Source organism: Oryzias latipes, chromosome 4, assembly GCF_053564925.1.
Source record: "Oryzias latipes strain Hd-rR chromosome 4, Olatipes_Hd-rR_3.1".
Lineage (NCBI taxonomy): Eukaryota > Metazoa > Chordata > Actinopteri > Beloniformes > Adrianichthyidae > Oryzias > Oryzias latipes.
Genome location: NC_136240.1, coordinates 16,973,760 through 16,996,198, shown reverse-complemented (window position 1 = coordinate 16,996,198; position 22,439 = coordinate 16,973,760). Strand labels below are relative to the sequence as shown.

Below are 22,439 nucleotides of genomic sequence, written 5' to 3'. Positions count from 1 at the left end.
TGGTACACAGAGGACACAGCAGTGGTCTGTTAAAAGCAGCGTCTGCGCAGTTCATTGCTATTAAGGTCTTCAACAGGTTTTTCTTTCTTTGGGGGGTAAATAAAGATGAGAAATCAGTGTATGTAAAGTTCTGCGTTCATGTCAAATCCATACTTTGTGCTTTCAAGACAAGGAAGTATGATTAAATAACCATTCTGAAGGTTTTTGAAGCTTATGGCTACCCCTTACTGACAATTTTCCAAAGGTGACAGAAAAAAACTTCAACAAAAAAGGAGTTGTTTTTTTTTTTTGGTTAGCTTAAGCAGAACAAATATAGTTTTCCAGAAAACAAATGCAAGAAGAGATAAAAGGATGGATAAACTGAGTGATGAGTCAAAAATCCTCTTCTACCATTTAAAAATGAAAATTAAGAAAGATGACAGATTCTATCACTATGATCTGAAAATCCCCCCCCCCCCTGCTAAAACAACCTAACCACCATATTTTTTCTCTAAATTAGATTACTATAAAAATAATTTACTTAGAAATTCCCTGAAAAGTGGATTTAAAGATATTTTTGCTTAGTGCAGTTTTCAAAGGACAAAAGAAGTAAAACTTTTTTTTTTTTTAAACGGGGCTTCATATTACAAATTAGCTTTAATAACACGACTTTTAATTAAAAAAATTGAATACAGTCTTTAGCAGAAGAAATTAGAGCTGGATTTAATTAACTCTAACATTTCACCTGAAAATACCCCAATAAAAATTGATCCCATCAATGAACATCTTCCCTCTTTAGGCCATTTCATTATTTGTTTTTTTAATACTTGTTTTTAATGTAAAAAAATTCTGTTTATTCATAAAAGTTCAACACTAACATCTACTATAAGAAACTGTTTTTATGACATAAAAATTGGGTGGAAGTTTGAATTGATATTTAACCAAGTTTTGTTGAATTATGAATCTAATCATTAACATGTCAAATAAAATCATATCAAATTAGTATCCTGTGGGGGGGGGGGGGGGGGGGGGGGCCTTCATTGCTTACAACTGGTTTTGTTTTCTTTACAGGTCACAGCAGCCATGCCTGACTGGTTTTTAGGTCCCACATTTAGCGATAAATTTAACAAATAGACTGATCTTCATGTAATTTTCTGAACTTTTGATAAGACTGAATAATATGGAATAATTTTTCTGACTTTTCTAAAGATGCATCTGCTGGGTTTTAAGATTTTTATCAAATTTGCTTAGAGTCTGCTAATTAAAAAAGAAAAAAACATATGAAAGAAAATCTACATTTAACTTAACTGAAATCTTTTTATATAAAATCTTAATGCTTTGTTGTCTTTGTGATGTAGAAGTGATAGTAGTTGTATAAAGACAGGTTTTACAAAAAATGTACTTTACCAAAGGGAGATTTTTGGGATGAGACCAATTTTTACAACACAGGACAACAATAGGAGGACTCCCGTCAAAATGAACCTTATATTAGCTAAATGCAATGACTTTACTATAAATAATCAAAACAAAAAAAAATCAGATTGAAGTATTTCTTTTTAATGTGTGAAGGAATCATAAGAATGAATAGTGGGAAGTTAAATTAATGGCAGTAGAGTTTCAACGGGTCAATTCTCTTCTGGACATTATTTACCATCATGCACTTTTTGATATTCTTAATCAAACTGACACCTTATCGCACGCCCCACAACACTGCAGAGTTGCATTAGGAGATAATATCTCCATCTATCTTTCTCCCATCTTTTACAAGCATTGTTGTTGAGGCTGGCACAGCGGGTGGTTGACAGTGATGAGAGGTGTTTGGAAATGCTGTGTTCCTGTGTGTGTCAGCAGCAGTGATACACTTATCTCAGAAACAAAGCTTCATATCTTTGGTTTTAGATTTCAAATTCAATTCTAGAGTATTTGGAGAAAATAGCATGTGGTAATCTTTGAAGTAAAGCTGGAAAACAGTTTCATATTGAGACAAATGCACCCGGGCTGCTTTTTGAAGGTTGGATTACAGGTGTGTAAAATTAACCTTAATTTTGAATTTTAAAAGGCATTAAACCATAAAAAATATTAATAATTTCAAACTCATCCGTTCATATTTGTTTTGCTAAAATCAATGACAGGTCTTCATTTATTCCAGCCAGATTTGCAGTTGGTCTTTTATCAGAAACAGATTTTAGATTAAATGCACCTCTTCCAAATAAACCACTCACTAATTCAGCCATTTTTTATAACATATGACAACATAACTTGCAGAGAAAAAATGTAGGCTTCAGATGAATGTGTGTGTTTTTTTTACAGATTTGGAATCTTATCACCACCCATGGATGGATGGACAGGAAATAAATATTTTTCTTCTTGATATCAAAGACTATTAAAGCATTTTGGAGAAAACCAAGTGGAAAGACTCCTTTCTGCAACCAAACGCCCACAATTTAATAAGCAGGAGAAAAAAAGGACTGAGACACAAACACAGCAAAAAAGAAGAAACCAGGCAACTACAGACACCAGGAGGCAAAGGGTTAAACAAGACCCCCTCGTATTTTCATGCATCTTCTGCTTTTGACAGATGAAAAATGTCAACTGTCCTGTTTGTATTTGGGAGTTTTTGCACTATTCATCTGCTTCATTAGTGCCTGCTGCTCCTAGCCCCTGACAGCTGCCGGCCCCCTGCTCACAGTGTATACACACACACACACAAACACACACGAACAAAAGCATAAAGATGCATCCACACACACACACAGAAGATATCCACACTTGCACTATTTTTTTAGATTGTGTTGTCGCAGCTGTTTAGATGATTGACTCCTTCCCTGACCTCAGAGGCCCTAGTGTGTTACAGTGTGTGTGTGTCACTGTGTGTGTGTGTGTGTGTGTCACTGTGTGTGCAAGTATATGGTTCATTGATATTCGAGAGACATATAATGCACACGCATGCCTGCTGTCTGTCTGTGTGAGCTGCTGGTGGCAAGAGATGTGCACATTCTTAAAACTACGTGCTCACAGGTTTTCAGCCCTGTTTTTGTGAGGACCCTCACCCACATGATTTCTACCATGTTCCCAGCTTCGTCCCAACAGTCACAACTAAAAACATCAACTCCATTACTTGATCCTGAAACACTGAGTTTTTTTAACCTTGAATATCCAATTGAAACGGCTGAAACTGATAAATACCACAATGTATTGTGTGTGTTCAAAAGCTCACAATTGGGCTTTTCCTTTCCTAGTTTACACCTGATCCTGTTTTTTTTGCATTACTGCTATGAGCTGAACAGTTAGAACAAAAAGGCTTAAAAAACATCAGACATTCTGTCATAGTAATAAAAAAGACAGTCTTTCATCAAATTTAAGAAAAAGGTTCTATCGTACACCACTAGAAAGAGTCAGACTTAAGTGAAGGTTCAGATTTCAGCTCCAGGTTCATAACTCTTAAGCCAGTTTTCTGTATAGTTTAACAGGAACGTGATGGACTGGTGACCTGTCCACAGTGTACTCCAACTTCCCCAACCATAGCTGGTATAGGCTCCAGCAACCTAGTGATCCCAAAAGGGATTAAGTGGGCTTGGACTACAGATGGATGGCTTAATATGATTTTTGGTCAAAACAGAACCCAAATTCACTACCCCGTCGTGAATAGATCAAGCTGGCAGCGCAAAAAGTCCAACAACAAACCTTTGCGAGAATGAGGGAATCGAAGCAAAAAAAAGTTTCATATTATGAAAGTCAAGGTTTAATTAAAAGATTATTTTAAACATGTTATGCAGTGCGATAATTTCTTGTCCAGCTGTTAGCACACTGTACTGTGTAGCCCAGTCGAAAATTTGAAAGAAAGAAAAAAGAAATAAATTTTAGACTAGGCCACTGAAAGATTAAAATTTATTTTTTGAAAAAAAAAAAAAAGTTCAATGGCCACTTGTTTGGGTTTGTTTAACAAGTTTTCTTATTCCATTGGGAATGAAGTTATTTTGGTTTTGTATGTTGTAAAAATTGATTTTGCCCCACAGCCTAACCTGTATGTATTTTTTGTTAAGTCTGAAATTTGATTTGTTATGTTACCTGTCCGTATAATGAGCCATCCATTCAGAGATAAGTGGGTGTGTCTAAGAGGTGCAATCGAAAACAAACGTTTCACTAACGGGCAGAGACAGTCAGACCTTGGTGAGGAGCGGAGCTGACGCTGAAGGCTACGATTTTTTCAAGTTCGACGCAGAGTCAACTTTCTGTTAAAATTGTGGACACTGTTTGTCATGTAAGTAATGAGTTTTTTGATGTGTTTAAACTGCTCGTTTGGCACCATGGCTACATATTACAAAATGCAGCCGAATGCTAATTGCGACTAGCTTTAGCATATTAAGTGTAACGTGGTGGGATAGTTTCTCACTGTGCTAGGTAAAAGTAACCCAAAATGAATTCTCAAAGTTCTAAATGGGACTTTTATGCAATTGACCATAGACGAGTCTTTTTTGGACCCTGTGGAAGACTGAGCACCTGTGGAGGACCGAGCACCCGTGGAAGATCGAGCACACCCTGCCGGTCGTCTGAGCGATTCCAACCCCCAGGCCTCAGAGATTCCCGCCTCCGCTGTCCTGCTGTGCAGCTGGATGACGCTGAGTTTGCCTGCAGAGCATTTTCGCCCGCCAACAGTTGCCCTAACCATCCGATAAGTGAGTACGTGCACGTTTTTTTTTTCTGCTTGCTTAGCAAGTGAAAGGGCCCTCTTCAGTTTTTGGCCACAACGCACCCGAGCATCGATCAGGCCTGCAACAAAAAAAAAAAAAAAGTAAAAAGGGGACTATACCAATATTTTGTTGCTGTGTTTTCAGTGTAAGGAACTGATTTTTTTCTTTTTTTTTTCCCACCTCTTCTTAATTAACGTAAACTGTATTTTTTATTTATTTTAACTGTGTGTGGGGGTTAATTTAAAATAAAGGAAAAAAATAATAAAATAAGGTTGTAATGTTTAAATTCAAATTATTCTTAGTAGGAAAATTCTAATGTTAAATTCCTGTTAAGTGGAGGCACCGCCGATTTCCAGTATTGTTTTTTGTATTAAATTAAGTGTTTTTTGTATTTCCTGTTACCCCTAACTAAATCAAATTAGACGAATCCAGGACACCGCCCTTAGTAATACGACTTAATAACAGAGGGTTATTCGTCTAGTTACATGGGATAGGTGTTACACAATTGGAGGCACCGCTGGGATTCAAATAATAAAATTTATATGTCATTGGCTCTTTTGAAAACAAAACAATGGCCTTTAAACAAAATCACAGTGTTCCAAATGTAAGCAACTGGTGTAGAGGTGAAGGTGTGGATACGTCACATGCTCTAATGGCAATGGGTATTTCTGAAGAAACTCCGGTTGACACTGTTGAACTTGCACTCGAAACCATAAAAGCTATTGGCAAAGTGAGAGTACGAGGCAAAATGTTTGATCCAGATAGCAACACAGTAACTGTGCTTTGCGAATGCCGAGAAGAAATAGATTCAACTAAGGTTCCTACCGAACTGGTTGTCGATGAAGGTGTTAAGTGGACTTTAGTTACTGTTGAACGAGAACAGAGTTCTGGTTTATTCTCAGAAAAACTGGTCAAGTTTCTCCAAGATGAAGGAAAATCTCTTGATGATGTAACTCAGCTATGTAGTCCCGTTCTTTCTGCGAACCAAAATGCTGAATCTGTCATTCGTGCATTGAATGATTTAGCACAGTCACCCAAAAACAATGAACATAGTTCCTACAGGCGTCTAAGAACATTTTCTGGAGTCCATCCTACTCCACCTGGAGAAGATAACTTGGATAACTGGATGGAACAAGCTAAGTTCATGGTGGATGAATATGAGTACACAGACAGGGAGAAAAAACGAAGAATCGTTGAAAGTCTCAAAGGACCAGCTTTGGAGATCATCCAAGCTGTGCGCATGTCAAATCCTGACGCAACTCATATGGATTACATTGAAGTCCTCGAGAGTACTTTTGGAACTGTAGAGTCAGGTGAAGAACTGTATTTTACATTCAAAGCTCTTCACCAAAAGCCGAATGAGTGCCTGTCAGATTTCTTGCTCAGATTAGAACGAACATTGAATAAGGTTGTGAAAAGGGGAGGCCTAAACGTCCATGAAGTCAATAAAGCTAGACTAGAGCAACTCATTAAGGGTGCCACTGAGTCTGATATAATGCTACTTAATCTAAATCTTAGAGAGAGGCGAAGTGCCCCCCCATCATTTCTCAGTTTACTCAAAGAGATTCGTGAAGAAGAGGAGCATGAATTAGCCAGACAAAAGCTCAAAAAGCCATCAAAACAGTATGTTCGCAGTGTACAAACCACTGAGTCGGAGCATAAAAAAAATGAGTCAGCTGATCTTCAAACAGAAGTTCAAGAACTTAAGGAAAAATTAAAAGCACTAAATAAACAGTCAACAGCAAGCAAACAAGGGTCCAAAAAAGAAAAAAAATGCAAAGCAGAATCCGATGAAGTGCAAAAACTGAAAAGGGAAGTTAAAGCTCTCCAAAATCAGATAAATGTAATGTCAGTAAAGCCAAAAACATATACAACAGACACGGGTTACTACCCCAGATACAAGACTGAGTGCAGTGCTAAACCTGCTCAGTCAAAACCAAATAATACAAAAGAGTCTGATTATTTTTGTTATCATTGCGGAGAAAACGGACACATTGCTCCAAAATGTACGGCTCCGGAAAACTCGCAAAAAGTGATACAAAAACTCATAAGACAAGCCCGACGTGGTACTGATGCCCCTAGAGAAAGAAAGAAGGATCAAAAAGAGCATATTGCTCATGTCAATAAAACCAGCGTACCCATTCATAACTCAGACATCCCTCCGGGTCTGATTGGTCCATCTTCTATTGCCGAAATCAAAGTCAACAACATTTCCTGCAAAGGTCTTATGGATTCCGGGTCCACAGTGACCATTATCTTTGAGGATTGGTATAAGAGAAATATCTCACACATACCTCTCCAACCAATTTCCAGTCTCGCGATCTGGGGTTTATCTGCAGAGTCATATCCCTACTGTGGCTGCGTAGTCGTGGAAATGGAATTTCCTGAAGATGTGACTGGTGTTAAAGGGCCAGTTACTGTTTTAGCCCTCATCTGTCCTGAACCTCGTCAAGGTCATGAAACTCCAGTTGTTGTGGGTACAAATGCTTTTCTTTTCCGCAGGCTCTTTCAGATTTGCAAGGAAAATAACAGTGAATGTAAAATCAGCTCTATGAGAGTTAAAGCTGTTTACGATCAAATAAAAGTTCAGCCACCGCAGTCAAATACAGAAGAAAAACCAATCGGACAAGTTAAATGGCCGGGACCAGGTCCACTTACTCTAGCTCCCGGTGAAAAGTTTAAGGCTACGTGCACCATCGAGCATAGAGCTACAAACTCGCAAGATGTAGTACTGGTTGAAGCTCCCGTTGTTTCTCAACTTCCCTCTGGTGTGTTAGTACAACCAGGTGTTCTTCTGGAGAGTGATATTGATGAGAACAGTTTCACTGTGCTTTTGCAAAATGAGTCAGAGAAGCCCACCTGCATTCAGGTTGGGACTGTTGTTGCAGAAATGCACACTGTTGACATTGTCACAAATCCACAAGCCCTGGAGTCAAAGCATACTGCTTTAGACGCCAACCTTTTTGATTTTGGTGATTCTCCTGTCTCGGAAGAATGGAAAAACAGACTAAGACAAAAGTTAATGGCACGACGCAATGTTTTTTCCCTTGATGAATGGGATGTGGGACTAGCAAAAGATGTTGAACACAAAATCCGATTAAGTGACTCAACCCCTTTCCGAGAAAGGTCGCGACGTTTAGCTCCAGCTGACATTGACGATGTGAGAAAACACTTGCAGCAGTTGATAAAGGCAGGTGTTATCAAAGAGTCTCGCAGCCAATACGCATCACCAATAGTAGTTGTGCGTAAAAAGAACGGTTCGATCAGAATTTGCATTGACTACAGAACCCTAAACAGTCGGACTATACCTGATCAATACACCATTCCGCGTGTAGATGACGCCTTGGATTGCCTTACTGGTAGTAAATGGTTCTCCGTTTTGGATCTCCGAAGTGGTTATTATCAAATAGCCATGTCGGAAGAAGACAAGGAAAAAACTGCATTTATCTGCCCCCTCGGATTTTACCAGTTTGAGCGCATGCCTCAAGGAATTACCGGAGCTCCAGCTACTTTTCAGCGGCTGATGGAGAAAGCTGTTGGTGATATGCACCTGCTCCAAGTCATCGTGTATCTGGATGACATCATCGTGTTTGGCAAAACGCTCGAAGAACACGAGCAACGTCTCCTAAAAGTATTAGATCGACTCGAAGAGTATGGTCTCAAAGTGTCCATTGACAAATGTCAGTTTTGTCAGTCTCAAGTAAAATATGTCGGACACATAGTGTCAGAAAAAGGCATTGCGACTGATCCCGAAAAAGTTGCGGTAGTTACAAACTGGCCTGAACCAACAGATCTCAAGACCCTAAGATCTTTTCTTGGTTTCTGCGGGTACTACCGCAGATTTATAGCCAACTACTCAAGCATAGTCCGTCCCCTAACTGAACTCACCAAAGGCTATCCACCTACGCAAAAAAATAAGAAAAACAAACCAAAAGATTCCTCCAAGAGTTATTTCAAACCATCTGAGCCATTCAAAGAACGCTGGGATGAGGCTTGTCACAAAGCGTTCGAAACAATAATCCACCATTTGACAAATGCCCCGGTGTTGGCCTTCACGGATCCCACCAAACCTTATATTTTGCACGTAGACGCGAGCATGAATGGTTTAGGTGCTGTCCTTAACCAAGAGCACCCTGAAGGTCTTAAACCAGTCGCATTTGCTAGCAGAAAACTAAGCGACTCTGAGCGAAACTACCCGGTACATCAACTTGAATTTTTGGCTTTGAAATGGTCCGTTGTCGATAAATTTCATGATTACCTCTATGGTGCAAAATTCACCGTCAGAACAGACAACAATCCGCTGACTTACGTACTGACAACGGCCAAACTAAATGCAGTTGGACATCGCTGGCTTGCAGCATTAGCCACGTATGATTTTAACATCCAATATCGGCCCGGTCGTCACAACATCGACGCCGACCTCTTATCACGTCAGTATAGTGATACAAACCAATGGACAGATGTGCCTAAATCAGCAATAAAAGCTATTTGTAAAAAAGAAACCTCAGCCAACTCATCCAGATTTGCTGATCAATTGGGTGTCCCCCCAGCAGCGATCCCAGAAGCTTATGCTTTTCCAGTTAGTTTGAGCGCACAGTTTATTGATCAACTGTCACCCAAAGAGCTCCAAGTTGCTCAAGATCTTGACTTAGTCATTGGTCCTGTCAAACAAGCCATTCATTCAGGCAAACAGGCTGTCGTAACCAAGACGGATTCCCCTGACATAACATTATTATCGCGTGAAAGACCCCGCCTCAAGTTAAACGAAGGACTGCTGTACCGATTGAGAAAAATACCAAACGGTACAGAAAACAAACAGTTGCTTTTGCCAGAACGATATCGAACTAGTGTTATGAAATCACTACATGATGATTGTGGACATCTTGGAGTAGAAAAAACCTCAGAACTGCTCAAAGATCGATTTTATTGGCCACGCATGAATGCCGATGTGGATCAATACATTAAGACATGTGGACGCTGTATTTCACGAAAAACTCTTCCACAACGTTCCTCACCTCTTAATCAAATCACGAGCAATGGTCCATTAGATCTTGTTTGTATTGATTTTCTCCAAATTGAGCCAGACAACAAAGGTATTCAAAATGTGCTTGTAGTAACTGATCATTTCACTCGTTACGCACAGGCATTTCCAACTAAAGACCAGAAGTCAGTTACTGTCGCAAAAGTACTGTGGGAAAAGTATTTTGTCCACTATGGATTGCCCGCCAGAATACATTCAGATCAAGGTAGAGATTTTGAGAGCCGACTCAATAAAGAGCTACTCTCTATGCTCGGCATTCGAAAATCCCGCACATCTCCTTATCATCCCCAAGGCGATGCGCAACCTGAACGGTTCAACAGAACACTTCTTTCAATGCTGGGAACACTGGAAAACATAAAGAAACATAACTGGAGTCAACATATTGGTCAGTTAGTACATGCGTACAACTGTTCAAAAAATGAATCAACCGGATATTCGCCATACTTTTTAATGTTCGGTCGAAACGCCAGATTGCCCATCGACATCTGTTTTGATGCAGCGTTTGAGAAAAACACAGAAAACTCCCATTTACAATACGTTGAAAAAATGAAAAAAGAACTGAAACATGCCTATCATCTAGCAACAGAGAGTGCAACTAAAAACCATCTTAGAAACAAATCTAGATATGATCAACGTGTGATAGACCAACCACTACAAGAAGGTGACAGAGTTCTTATTAGAAATGTTGGCCTTACTGGAAAACACAAGCTGCAAGACAGATGGAAGCCAATCCCGTACGTTGTAGTAAGAAAACTACCAAATCTACCCGTCTATAAAGTCGAACCTGAACAAGGACCAGGAAGTGTCAAAACTTTGCATAGAGATCATCTACTTCCTATTGGTTACCTTGTCAGGATTCCAGAAATTTCAAAAGCAACCAAAAGTGTCAACCCTCCGATCACAAGACAGAGACAAAAATATCGTCAAAGTGAAAGTTACTCCCACTCTGGGATGAGCAACTCTTCTTCAGACTCAGAGTATGCGTGCGAGTACCCCAAAAAGGACCAAGTTCAAAGATTAGTCCAAAGATCTCTAGGATCAGTGTCCGACAAATCAAACTGTGACAAGTCCTCCTCTGGGGGTGAACCAGAACATGAAACAAATGAAAATAATCATAATGAAAGTGAACATTCAGACTTTGAACCTGAAACGAATGAAGAAGAAACAGACACAGACACAAATGTTGAGAGTTCAAAACACAGGAAATCAACTCGAGAAGTGAAGCCAGTCATTCGATTGAGTTATGACAAACCTGGAAAACAAACTGAGGAACCTGTAACCATAGTTCATCATGGTATGGTTATTCAGTTGAACCTTAGTTCGCATGACAATCTTCCCAAACCTAAGAAACACCTTAAATCTTTGTATAGATATTGACATTAGATGAGGACATCTAAACCTTTTAGAACGGGGAGAGTGTAGCCCAGTCGAAAATTTGAAAGAAAGAAAAAAGAAATAAATTTTAGACTAGGCCACTGAAAGATTAAAATTTATTTTTTGAAAAAAAAAAAAAGTTCAATGGCCACTTGTTTGGGTTTGTTTAACAAGTTTTCTTATTCCATTGGGAATGAAGTTATTTTGGTTTTGTATGTTGTAAAAATTGATTTTGCCCCACAGCCTAACCTGTATGTATTTTTTGTTAAGTCTGAAATTTGATTTGTTATGTTACCTGTCCGTATAATGAGCCATCCATTCAGAGATAAGTGGGTGTGTCTAAGAGGTGCAATCGAAAACAAACGTTTCACTAACGGGCAGAGATAGTCAGACCTTGGTGAGGAGCGGAGCTGACGCTGAAGGCTACGATTTTTTCAAGTTCGACGCAGAGTCAACTTTCTGTTAAAATTGTGGACACTGTTTGTCATGTAAGTAATGAGTTTTTTGATGTGTTTAAACTGCTCGTTTGGCACCATGGCTACATATTACAAAATGCAGCCGAATGCTAATTGCGACTAGCTTTAGAATATTAAGTGTAACGTGGTGGGATAGTTTTTCACTGTGCTAGGTAAAAGTAACCCAAAATGAATTCTCAAAGTTCTAAATGGGACTTTTATGCAATTGACCATAGACGAGTCTTTTTTGGACCCTGTGGAAGACTGAGCACCTGTGGAGGACCGAGCACCCGTGGAAGATCGAGCACACCCTGCCGGTCGTCTGAGCGATTCCAACCCCCAGGCCTCAGAGATTCCCGCCTCCGCTGTCCTGCTGTGCAGCTGGATGACGCTGAGTTTGCCTGCAGAGCATTTTCGCCCGCCAACAGTTGCCCTAACCATCCGATAAGTGAGTACGTGCACGTTTTTTTTTTCTGCTTGCTTAGCAAGTGAAAGGGCCCTCTTCAGTTTTTGGCCACAACGCACCCGAGCATCGATCAGGCCTGCAACAAAAAAAAAAAAAAAGTAAAAAGGGGACTATACCAATATTTTGTTGCTGTGTTTTCAGTGTAAGGAACTGATTTTTTTCTTTTTTTTTTTCCCACCTCTTCTTAATTAACGTAAACTGTATTTTTTATTTATTTTAACTGTGTGTGGGGGTTAATTTAAAATAAAGGAAAAAAATAATAAAATAAGGTTGTAATGTTTAAATTCAAATTATTCTTAGTAGGAAAATTCTAATGTTAAATTCCTGTTAAGTGGAGGCACCGCCGATTTCCAGTATTGTTTTTTGTATTAAATTAAGTGTTTTTTGTATTTCTTGTTACCCCTAACTAAATCAAATTAGACGAATCCAGGACACCGCCCTTAGTAATACGACTTAATAACAGAGGGTTATTCGTGTAGTTACATGGGATAGGTGTTACAACTGTAATACTAAACTTGGCCATTAAAACACTATTAAGATATCTTAGTAACCCATTGGAAAGAAAGAAAAAGATGGGAGTTTAAATTAAAATAACAGATAACAAGAGTATAACGCTAGTGAATGAAGTGCCATTGTTCCTTTTAATACTTCTATTAGAAGTAAAATGAACATTCAGAGCAAATGGTCTGATGATTAACAGCATGGATGACCCATGAATAGGAAAAAATTGGGGTTTTATATGTATTTAAGTTTTTAAGTATCTGGTCTGAATATCAGCGAAAGTTTCACACACTAAAGCTCTACTTTGCAGTCAGGTGCTCCTCTTTGCCAGGTAGTGCCCTCCCCAGCCATGTCATGTAGCTAACATCCCTGTGCATCTTAAATGTCTGGCTTAGGCCTTCTATTTTAATTAGCACCGATCTGAGTCTCACTTTTACTCCAGATTCTCTCCCTGTACACCAATTAAAAGAAGCAAGAAGAAACAACCATCATTTCCCCTCTACCCTCCTTCTCTCTAGAGTCTTAACATTCTGGGACCAAATGGCTTTTTTCCCACTTCGAAATGTTAACATGCAAAGTTTTGAAACAAATATGCATTTTCTATGGTTCTATTAAAGATATTTCCTCAAATATAGTTCTACAGCGTATGCACTCCAAACTATTCAAGAGTAAAAATGATTACTTTTTAATTTACTCATTGGTCCTTCATGGGGTTTTATGATGATATATTAATCAAGGCAATAAGTCACAATGTAGGGATAGTCATTAGACCTATACCTACCCCCAATGGAGTCATCACTGCTCGACTTCAACACAGTCAAAAGAGAAGTGGGCAGGAAGGGAAAAGAAGTCAGTAATGGATGGGTGACTTGAAAGCGTTAGATTACAGTGGATTTAAGCTTTGAAGAATTTGTTAAATATAATCTCATGGGCCAATCTCCCTGTAGCTGCACTGAGTGGTGACAGTTCAACTCTGCAAATTAGAGAACTAGTTTTACATTTTTTGAATGCACACTTATCTCTTAGAAGCGAGATTGAGAGTATACCTGAAACTGTATCAGTTGAAATAATAACATTCTAAATAATTATGAATATTGTTTGTTTCTGCTACAGAAGTAAGACAAAGTAGGCATGTCGTGGAGTGATCTATTCCACTAAACTTTACATTCATCATGTTGGATTTTTGTCTTTCGCTGATAAAATTGATTCGGTCAAACTGATTCTGAAGTGTAAAGGTGACCTTTTACCAACCGTCTCAAACGAGTGACTGGTATTGTTTGCTAAATATGTTAGTACTGTTATTGAAGACGTGGAAGTAAGTCTAATGCAATTATAATGGAATTTTTGTGTGTTTTTTTTTATTTTACAGCAAATTGTGTTCTGCATCCTGATAGGCTGTTGACCTTGCCAATCAATCTCATCTGTTTTGCGTTTCCTGTACAGGACACTTTCAGCTTGCCACATTTACACAAATCTATGATTGTGATCAGATTTTTGTTTTTTTTCTATAATACTGGACTACTTTCTCTATGAAGGTTTGAACTTTGAGAGTTTAAACAAGAGAGAAATGTGTGAAAATAGTCAAGTCTGTCTGACAAAAGTGCATAAAATGTGTAGTGAGGGGTTTTACAGCCTTAAACATCATCTATATCTATGATCTATAATGCTTTTATAGATCATGATTTTTATAGATTTATAGATCTTATGGGTTATTTTTAGAAACACTGTACTAATAAACGGTATATAAAGAATATACATATTTTTCAAAGAGTTTGCATCTGTGTTTCCAATAAGCAAGCTCTATAGCCAACCTTCTGTTGCATTTTTATGATGGGATTACTGAATACCGTTTGGGGGGGATGTGCTTTTTTCGCCAAGGGATGCAGACAATTTTATACTAATGTAAGAAAAATGAAAACAGTTTTAAAAGACCTTCCACAAATTGAGTTTCCTTTTATTTAAACAAAGTGGTATTATCAAGGACTTTTAATTGTTAATGCAGACAGGGGAAAGAAAATCTCCTTTAGAAATATAGAGAAAAAAGGCCTTCGGTGAAGATCATCACATGCAAACAACAGCTGCTGGGAACCCAGCTTTTTGGGGTCTCGTAAAACCAGCAGCAAAACAGGAGGGGAGGGAATGAGGCAGCAAGCATGAGACATGGGCACAGTCAGAGGTATGGATGGCTGGCCTCCATACAGGAAGGAGACACATTCCAGTAAAGCTTTTCAAGACATTATTCTCCACTGACTTTTAACCAAATGCACAAACCGCAACATATCTGTGCAAGCAGGGGACCAGCAATGGGTGTGTAAAATGCATTTCCTTTACAGGAAGCACATTCAGTTGGTGAGTTGGTAATCAATGTAAGGGGTGATTCTGACTTTGAGTAAAGAGGGAGAGCCCCATGTGTCTGCAGTATCACTCGCTGGCATTAGACGCTGAGAAGAAGCTGTGATCTCTGTTCCTGGTTTCCATGGGACACAACCGGGGTGAGCATTTCTGTTTACCATGACATGGTGGAATGGGGTGAAGGACGCAGGGCAGAGTGGGGTGATGTAATGAGACGGGACATGAGAAAAAAGGGATCAAACAGAATGGGAGATAAAGAAAGACGCAGACGCAATGTCCAGGTATTGACAGGCAGACCCTTCAGACCTTAGCCCAACCCTCGGGCATAAGAATGAAAAATGCAGGCTCCTTCAATGGGAGCCGTTTCACAGATAAGGAGCAGAACTCCCAGCGATACAAACACACAGATTCATGGAAGTGAAAACACATCAAAACACCAGCACATTCCTCATCCCTGACTGTATTTTCAGAGTGAAATCAATGAGAACCAAAGGGATCAGACATGAATCTTCTGTGTGAATTCCATATGCCTGAAGGTTAAGTTAGGAAAAAGAAAGCATATAAAGGGGAGTGTTAGAGAGGGGAGCAGAGCAGAGCAAAAAGGAATGAAGAAGAGAGTTCTGAGAAAGACATAAGTTTCCTGACACTTTATACACTGTGGAGCCCTCTCACCAAGAAAAGAGGAAGCAGACACCTCATTTTCAAAGAGAATATGCATGGGATGGTGAAAGCGAGTAACAATAAGGTTGTAAAATCTTTGTCTCTGCAGGCTTCTTGCATCGCTAACCCTGGCCTGATGGTCAGAGTTCTGTCTCTGCTCTTGTGCCTCTAACTCTCCATCTCCCAGAAAGCCCCCCATCTTTGTCTTTGCTCCACCAATCCATAACCCCTCTCTTGCTATTTGTTATTTTTCTTTTCCACTTCTTTTCTTACTCCTCTCCAGCCTCCTAACTCATATTAATCTTCCTCGACTTGTGCGATGTAGAACTTTGCTATATTTTTCAAGCCACCTTTATATATTGGTAAACTTTTTCAGCAATTGTCTTTGTTTTTTTTGACATCCTTGAAGAACCCTGACCGTTTTAAATGCTTTTGCATACTAGACATATATTTCATATTACATATATACAAATTATTATTATTATTAAATATATACATATATACATATATTACATTTCATAAATACTATGTCAACGAATTGCACAGACTGAAAGATTGAAAGGACCAAAAACACCCCTACATTAAGCCAACCACACATGCACTGGTGCAAGGCATTGCTTGCAACTAATTAGCATGAAATCCTGTGATCTCTGAGCGAGCACAGCCTCCAACCAGAGCAAGCCTTCCACTGTGAAGCTGCTCCATCTCCATCCTCAAACTGGAGGAAAAGGTGTAGTTAGTGACAGGGCTCTAGAGCGTGACCAATTTGGTCGCACGTGCGACTGGATTTTTCAATGCTTCGCCTAAAAAAAAAAATCCATGGTCGCACCGGTGCACCCAGCCGCTCTGTGGGGAAAGAAAGCCTAATCTCCGCAACTCTGAAAGTCTGGGCTTATTCCTGTATGTGTGTGCAGGTGTGACACACCTCAAACAGGAATGGTTGTTTTTGTTTATGAGAATGTCCAGCTGAGTCATTCAGTTTCCGGCAGTTGGAGCAGATGAAAACCAAAAGTCTGTTGAAATCCTTTAACATCGCAGCTTCTGCGCCAGTGTCAACATTCTGTCAACTACCGTAACTTTCCAGCCGCTTTGCACCGCAGCTTTCTACGTTAGTTAGTAACGTGTTGCATTTAAATGAAAAGCCAGAAAGAAAAGCCGCTTTTCTCCGCGTCAGAACCAGCCGATTAACGAGGATCGTGTGAATGGTTGAAGATTTACAGTATGTCAAAAGTCCTGTGTTATTTAATTGTTGCTACAACATTATTGGTGTTAAAGGATCAACTACGGTGGCCCTGAAGCTCAAACCACATCAACAAATCAATCAACGCAAAAACATCAGAAAGATCCTAACATTTAAAAAAGCAAAAAAAATAATAAAAAGGAAACATTAAGTCTTACAAATCAAAGCAAAATTCCTGGAACTATAACTATTCCAAAAAAAGAAAGAAAAAGAACAAATAAAGTGAAAAAATAACAAAATGAAACGTTTCAGAAAACAAAAGTAATTTGTTAAAATGACACAAAAACAAACTGGAAAAAGTAGGCATTATGGGACATCACTGATTGGATGATGACGTTTGTCCATCATTTTAACAGAAAGCTATCTGACATGAAGTGCCTTAAACGACATACATTAAAAGTCACTGCTAACCCAAACCAAACTGCTGCTGTCCTGAATATTTAAATTCAAGACATACCAATGAAGAGTTTCTGGATATGCTTTGTCGTAATCATAAACGTTTATAAGTTTGTTTTTTTTCCCCTTAAATTTCAGCTCAGTGAAGCAATCTAGTGAAGCAACAATTTTTTTATCCAATTTAAAAAAAAAATGCAACAAGAGCATTTTAAAAAGACTTTTTAAAAAAGATTTTAAAAAGCATGAAATTCATTGGAGTGGGTCTTTAAAAGTCCAACTTTTCATGTCATTTATCATTATTATAGAACTTTGTTTTAAATAAAGGGCTTTTTGTTTACCATTTTGTAAATGAATCATTTTCAAGTCTGATACCGACTGACCGCAAATAAAAAGGAAAGTACCAATGTAAAAGTGCTGAGTTAAAGGCAATGTGATCAAGAAGGTGGGTGCACCAAACTTTCATGCTGGTGCAAATAAGAAAAAAAGCTAGCCGCATTTTTGCAACTGGTGCAAAAATGTACTCCAGAGCCCTGTAGTGATGTGTGGAAACGAAGCCCAAAAGATCTGGAACTCAGGGACAGTCAAGATCAGAAAAGGTGAGTGCTACCTAATCTGAAAATTGGCTTCTGAATTCAGTCTCGTCTGCGTGTGGTCAAGATGTGTGGACCTAAGAGTGACCAACGTCAGGCAGCCTGCTGCCACCCATCCGCAGCATTGTTCGGCTCGCCTCTTACCATTTTTCTCTTGCTTTGTATGGGATTGCCTGACGGCTTAAATTTGAAAAACAAAAAAGGGTTTTTCTTTTTTTTCAAGGTCAAGCAATCATAGATTTGACAGATTCACAGATTTCTATATTATGCCATAATGAAAATAAACACTATTCTTTAGAAGAAAAAAAACATATTTCAGTAAAGGTTACAGAGTTTGATGACCAGTGTTTTTAGAAGAAAGCTAATTCCAAATGACTGAAATTAGAAAGGGGATATAAAATAGATTAAAATACTGACAATTAGGAATGCCAAGCTATTGAGGTACAACTTGAGCTGAACTGCCAGTAAAATAAGTCAGAGTGCAAAGGAAAGAAAATAAACTTGTATTTTCTCTGAAAAATGGGATTCCCATAAGAAAGAGGTGCAACTCTCTGAATAACGTGCATTTAAAACGCCTATGAATGATAAATCTTATACTAAAGATTAGATATCATTTCTTCATTTTAATTTTGTCGTCCGTTACATCTTGTGTTTTGAGTACAACTAACAGAAACTGTTTTTCCTGGTCAAAAAAAAGGCACAAAACTAGATTGTATTGCGAGCAGTTAAAACACATTTAACATGACATAATTCTTCTAAATGTCATTAATATTTAGAAAAGTTGCTCCCGTGGTAATAAAACATATGAAGGTATATTTCACATCATGATTTATCTGCTGGATTGAGGGTGGTTTGTTTGTTTATGTGTGTCACTGCACCTGTGTGTTTTCATGTCACTCCTGCCTGGGAGTGTGAGGTGACAGTTTGTGCACAGAGTGCTACAGCTTACCTCGTAGAGAAGGCATCCGAGCGACCAGATGTCAGATTTGAAGTTGTAGCCATTTTCACGTAACCTCTCAGGTGACATGTAGTATGGGGTACCCACTGCAGCACAGAGGGAATGAAGGATAAGGGAAAGAAAAGGTAAGAAAAACAAAGTCAAATAAAAATAAAAGGGAGAAACAAAGCAGAAAATGAGAATTAACAATTTGCATTGCAAACAAATGCTTCCAACTTTTGCCCACAAAAGGATGTAGAAGACCTAAAACTATGCCTACAGATATGGAACTATTCTCCATAATTCAGCAGGAACACCACAGATGAAACATCTTTACAGTATCTTGTTCCTGTTAATTTTCTATTAGCTAAAAAAAAAAAAAAAGACGAGGCAAAAAAAACATGGTTGGATATCATTCATACCATAACTGCCAGCAGAGTTGCACATATATGTACAGGAAACAATCGTGGACATAAAATATGCATAATGCAGTCATGATTAGTGGAACTCGGTGATAACAAGCGCCTGAGAAGAAGCTTTAAAACCTATATCTTGGTTCCTGCTTCAAACTGGTTTCTAAACTGCCATAGCTCTAGAAAAGTCCCCAAAAAGAGAAACTCATCTCCCTCCTCGCATCTATTAAACGCTGCAAGAAGTTAGGGACATGTGCTGGTTTCTTTGCTGCTCGACAAGCTGCTTTTTCATCTGCTTTCTGTTTACGTTGATTTCCCATGTAAAACTCTTTCATGCAAATCCAGCAGAGGCTCTTTATTGATCACACATGGTTAAGGAATGACATTTTCAACCACAGACTAACCTGTGCTGAGAAACTCTTGAGCCACAGTTATTTAACATCCTATTCTGCAATCATCTGAATAAGGAACTCTGAAGAAGTATCAACTATGTTGGGCCTGATTTCAAAACAAAGTGCTGCAAAATGAGATGCAAGTGTAAATTTTGGCCAAAGTCTGTTTTTAATAAGAGAAAAAAACAAATTCTGTTGTGTTTTTATAGTTAATTACTTTAAAGACAAAGTCTTTATTTTCTAAAGATGTACAATGATCAGTCATCTTGTATTTACTCTGATTAAATCCTTGACTAATAACATGCGTAAAGATTCTTCTGTAATTTGGTTAACCAGTTTTTCTCAGTTATTTAAATTGTCTATAATCATAGTGGTCAAGAAAGAAAAGGGGTTTTCTGCTTTACATTTAGTACTCATTAAATTCAGAATTTAGAAAAAAAAGAGGCCTCTGTTACAGAGAAAAATTCTCTTCTGGGAAGTACTGCCAGCTTGCACAAAAATTGTATGTGAAAAAAAAAAACATTTCAACGCTCTCACATTTCTAATGTGTGCACACGCACACACATGCTGAAGAAACTCTCCAGAGCTCTACAGCATATTAACAGGTTCGAAAATACTTAAATAATATAATTGTAATTAATAAAAACTATAACAGACGGGGCATTATGCTACAAGTCTCGGGAAACTGAAATTACAGCTAGCGCTTTCAATTTTAGTGCTATTTTAATTGCATCGAGGAAAGATCCTTTTATGTTAAATGTGTGATTTTGTATAATGAAGCGTTACCTGTCAAAAATAACCAGCATCTGCACTGCTAGAGAAAAAGCAGGAGAGCAAATAGAAGAATATGTGTATAAAGTGTAGCTATTTTAATTGGTCATCAGCTTGGTATTGTGGTTTAGATGCTGTGTGTGGATGAGTGTGTGTGGTTGTGTGTGAGAGCTGTGAGGTCTCATGGTAGACTCTGAACTTGCTCCCCTAACATTCATTATTAGTTCATTAAAAGAATCAGACTTTCTTATGCTAATGGTTACGCAAAAAAGGCAGCAGTCCTGGTCCTGGGCTCCTGCTCCTTCACTGAGCTGAATTAAGGGAACATGACTTATTCATGCAAATAAATCGAAAGCCATGTTGGGATTGATATCCATTAATATAAATAGCAATGACAGTATTGCTTTTTTTCTTTTGCACACTTAAATAAGCTTTGTTGAAAAGGAGAGAAGATGTTGTACCATTAACAGCAGTCAATAATCCCAGACCCCTGATCTTTATGTCTTTATCAGATTGTTTTAAATCCCACAATTATATGTCTTTTTTAATTTCGAATTTTTTTTCTTTTACATTAATTCACACTTGTACACAACTAGTCCTTTCAGGTTGCTTTAAAAAACCAAAACTTTTAAAGTGAAGCACAATTTTGATATAGTTTACTTCTCCTAAAAATCGCATTAGACTAAAGGTGGTGTGGTTTCATATCATCAGGATCTCCATCTGAGCCTGCTTAAAGTATAGAGCCAGGCGCTCCATTTCCCAGAGCACCTGTAGACTCCATCTTTCTCATTAGTAGTGTTATTGCAGTTATTACTTCCTAAAGTCAACTGGTTGTAATGACTAGTAAACTCAGTCCTCTAATGACTGTAGAACCTTTACTCATGTGTATTCCATTTTCCTTTATCTCCTAACAATGTGCATGCACTCTTAACACTGCAGCTGTGAAAACTGTGTCTATCTCCAGAGTCCTTTGGGTTCGACTTCCTTTTTTAAACCGTAGTTTATTTTTTGTAACTTCTATAGTGTCATGCCTGGGAGGTTTTACGATTTAAAGTAACATTTTTGAAGTATCTGCCCATGCATGTGTTTGTGTGCATCAATTCTTGTGTGTAGACTTTTATGAACAAGTACATGTAAATATAGGTTGTATATCTTATCCACTAAATGGATTTCAATTTTTCATTAACAATCACCTTCACTAATTTTTGATGTCCTTTCCAGAAAGTTAATTACCAGAAAACAAATTCCAAATCCAAAATAATGTAAATATAATTTAGACTAGCCCATAAAAATATAGTTACATGGGTTTTTGCATTTGGGGCCCTTCTTACATTTTTCTAATATCTCCTTTTTCTTCTCCTGTATTTTGGTCAAACCGTTGTTCTTGCTAGCCCAACTTATTCCATCTTTCTTCTCTCTAAAAGCCCATTTTTTTTATTTTTGTCACATCCTTTCTTGTGGCATTCCTTCTGTTCTATTTGTTTTCTTAAAGCCTTTCATCTCTTATGCTCCATTTTTACCAATACATTGCTTTCATTTCACTCTCAGCATTCATCATCTTCTGGTTTACTATTCAAGCTTTTTTTTAAACTACTCTTTCTGTTCCTCGTCTACATCCTCTTTCCCTAAACAGTTTAGCAAAGTAATGACAAGTAGAGGCTAAAAAAAAATCAGGAGAGAAGGGAAGGTGACAGAAAAATGTGCTATGAAAAGCACACAGCCAGAAATGTCATGGAGGAAAGCCAAAGGGAGTCATGGGTAAGGGGGAAGATCCCAGATTACTATAATCTACATACATTAGCTACCTCACAGAGCAGGGTCACTGGGTTTGATTTAAGAAAGATGCTAATTTGTTTTGTTTTTTTGGCCGCTCTGAGATAGTCTGAGTCAGCAAAAAATGTGACGTATTCTCCAAGGGGCATTTAACAGTCTTCTCATAAAGAAAATAAAGGGGGGAAAAAAGTATGTGCTTATGTATTCTTAAAATATTTGCTGCTGTTTTGAGGTTAAATGGTTGTTTCACAAATGTCAATTTTTTTTTAAGGCTTTTATACCCTCCTTGTTGTATTGAAAAGCTAAAATAAATAAACAAATTGAGTTATCTTCATGATTACATGTGCCTGGTACAGTGAGTTATCTTATTTGTTTAATGAATCTGAAGCCACTTATAGATGGAAATTA

The 22,439-nt window shown here is 38.2% G+C and overlaps 1 protein-coding gene and 1 long non-coding RNA gene across 3 annotated transcripts in view; one reads left to right on the top strand and one right to left on the bottom strand.

Annotated features, from left to right (window-relative positions):
- The window catches only part of nek7 (NIMA-related kinase 7), a 67,842-nt gene that overhangs the window by 6,156 nt on the left and 39,247 nt on the right, over window positions 1–22,439 (bottom strand). For both annotated transcript variants that reach the window (XM_078945895.1, XM_023954265.2), the window contains exon 8: window positions 18,695–18,789. In XM_078945895.1, coding sequence (XP_078802021.1) covers window positions 18,695–18,789 — 95 coding nt within the window. The remainder of the gene's footprint in view (window positions 1–18,694; window positions 18,790–22,439) is intronic.
- On the top strand, window positions 285–14,260 carry LOC111947363 (uncharacterized). Its single transcript, XR_002873182.2, has 2 exons — window positions 285–11,573; window positions 11,777–14,260. It is a non-coding gene; the product is annotated as an uncharacterized LOC111947363 (long non-coding RNA).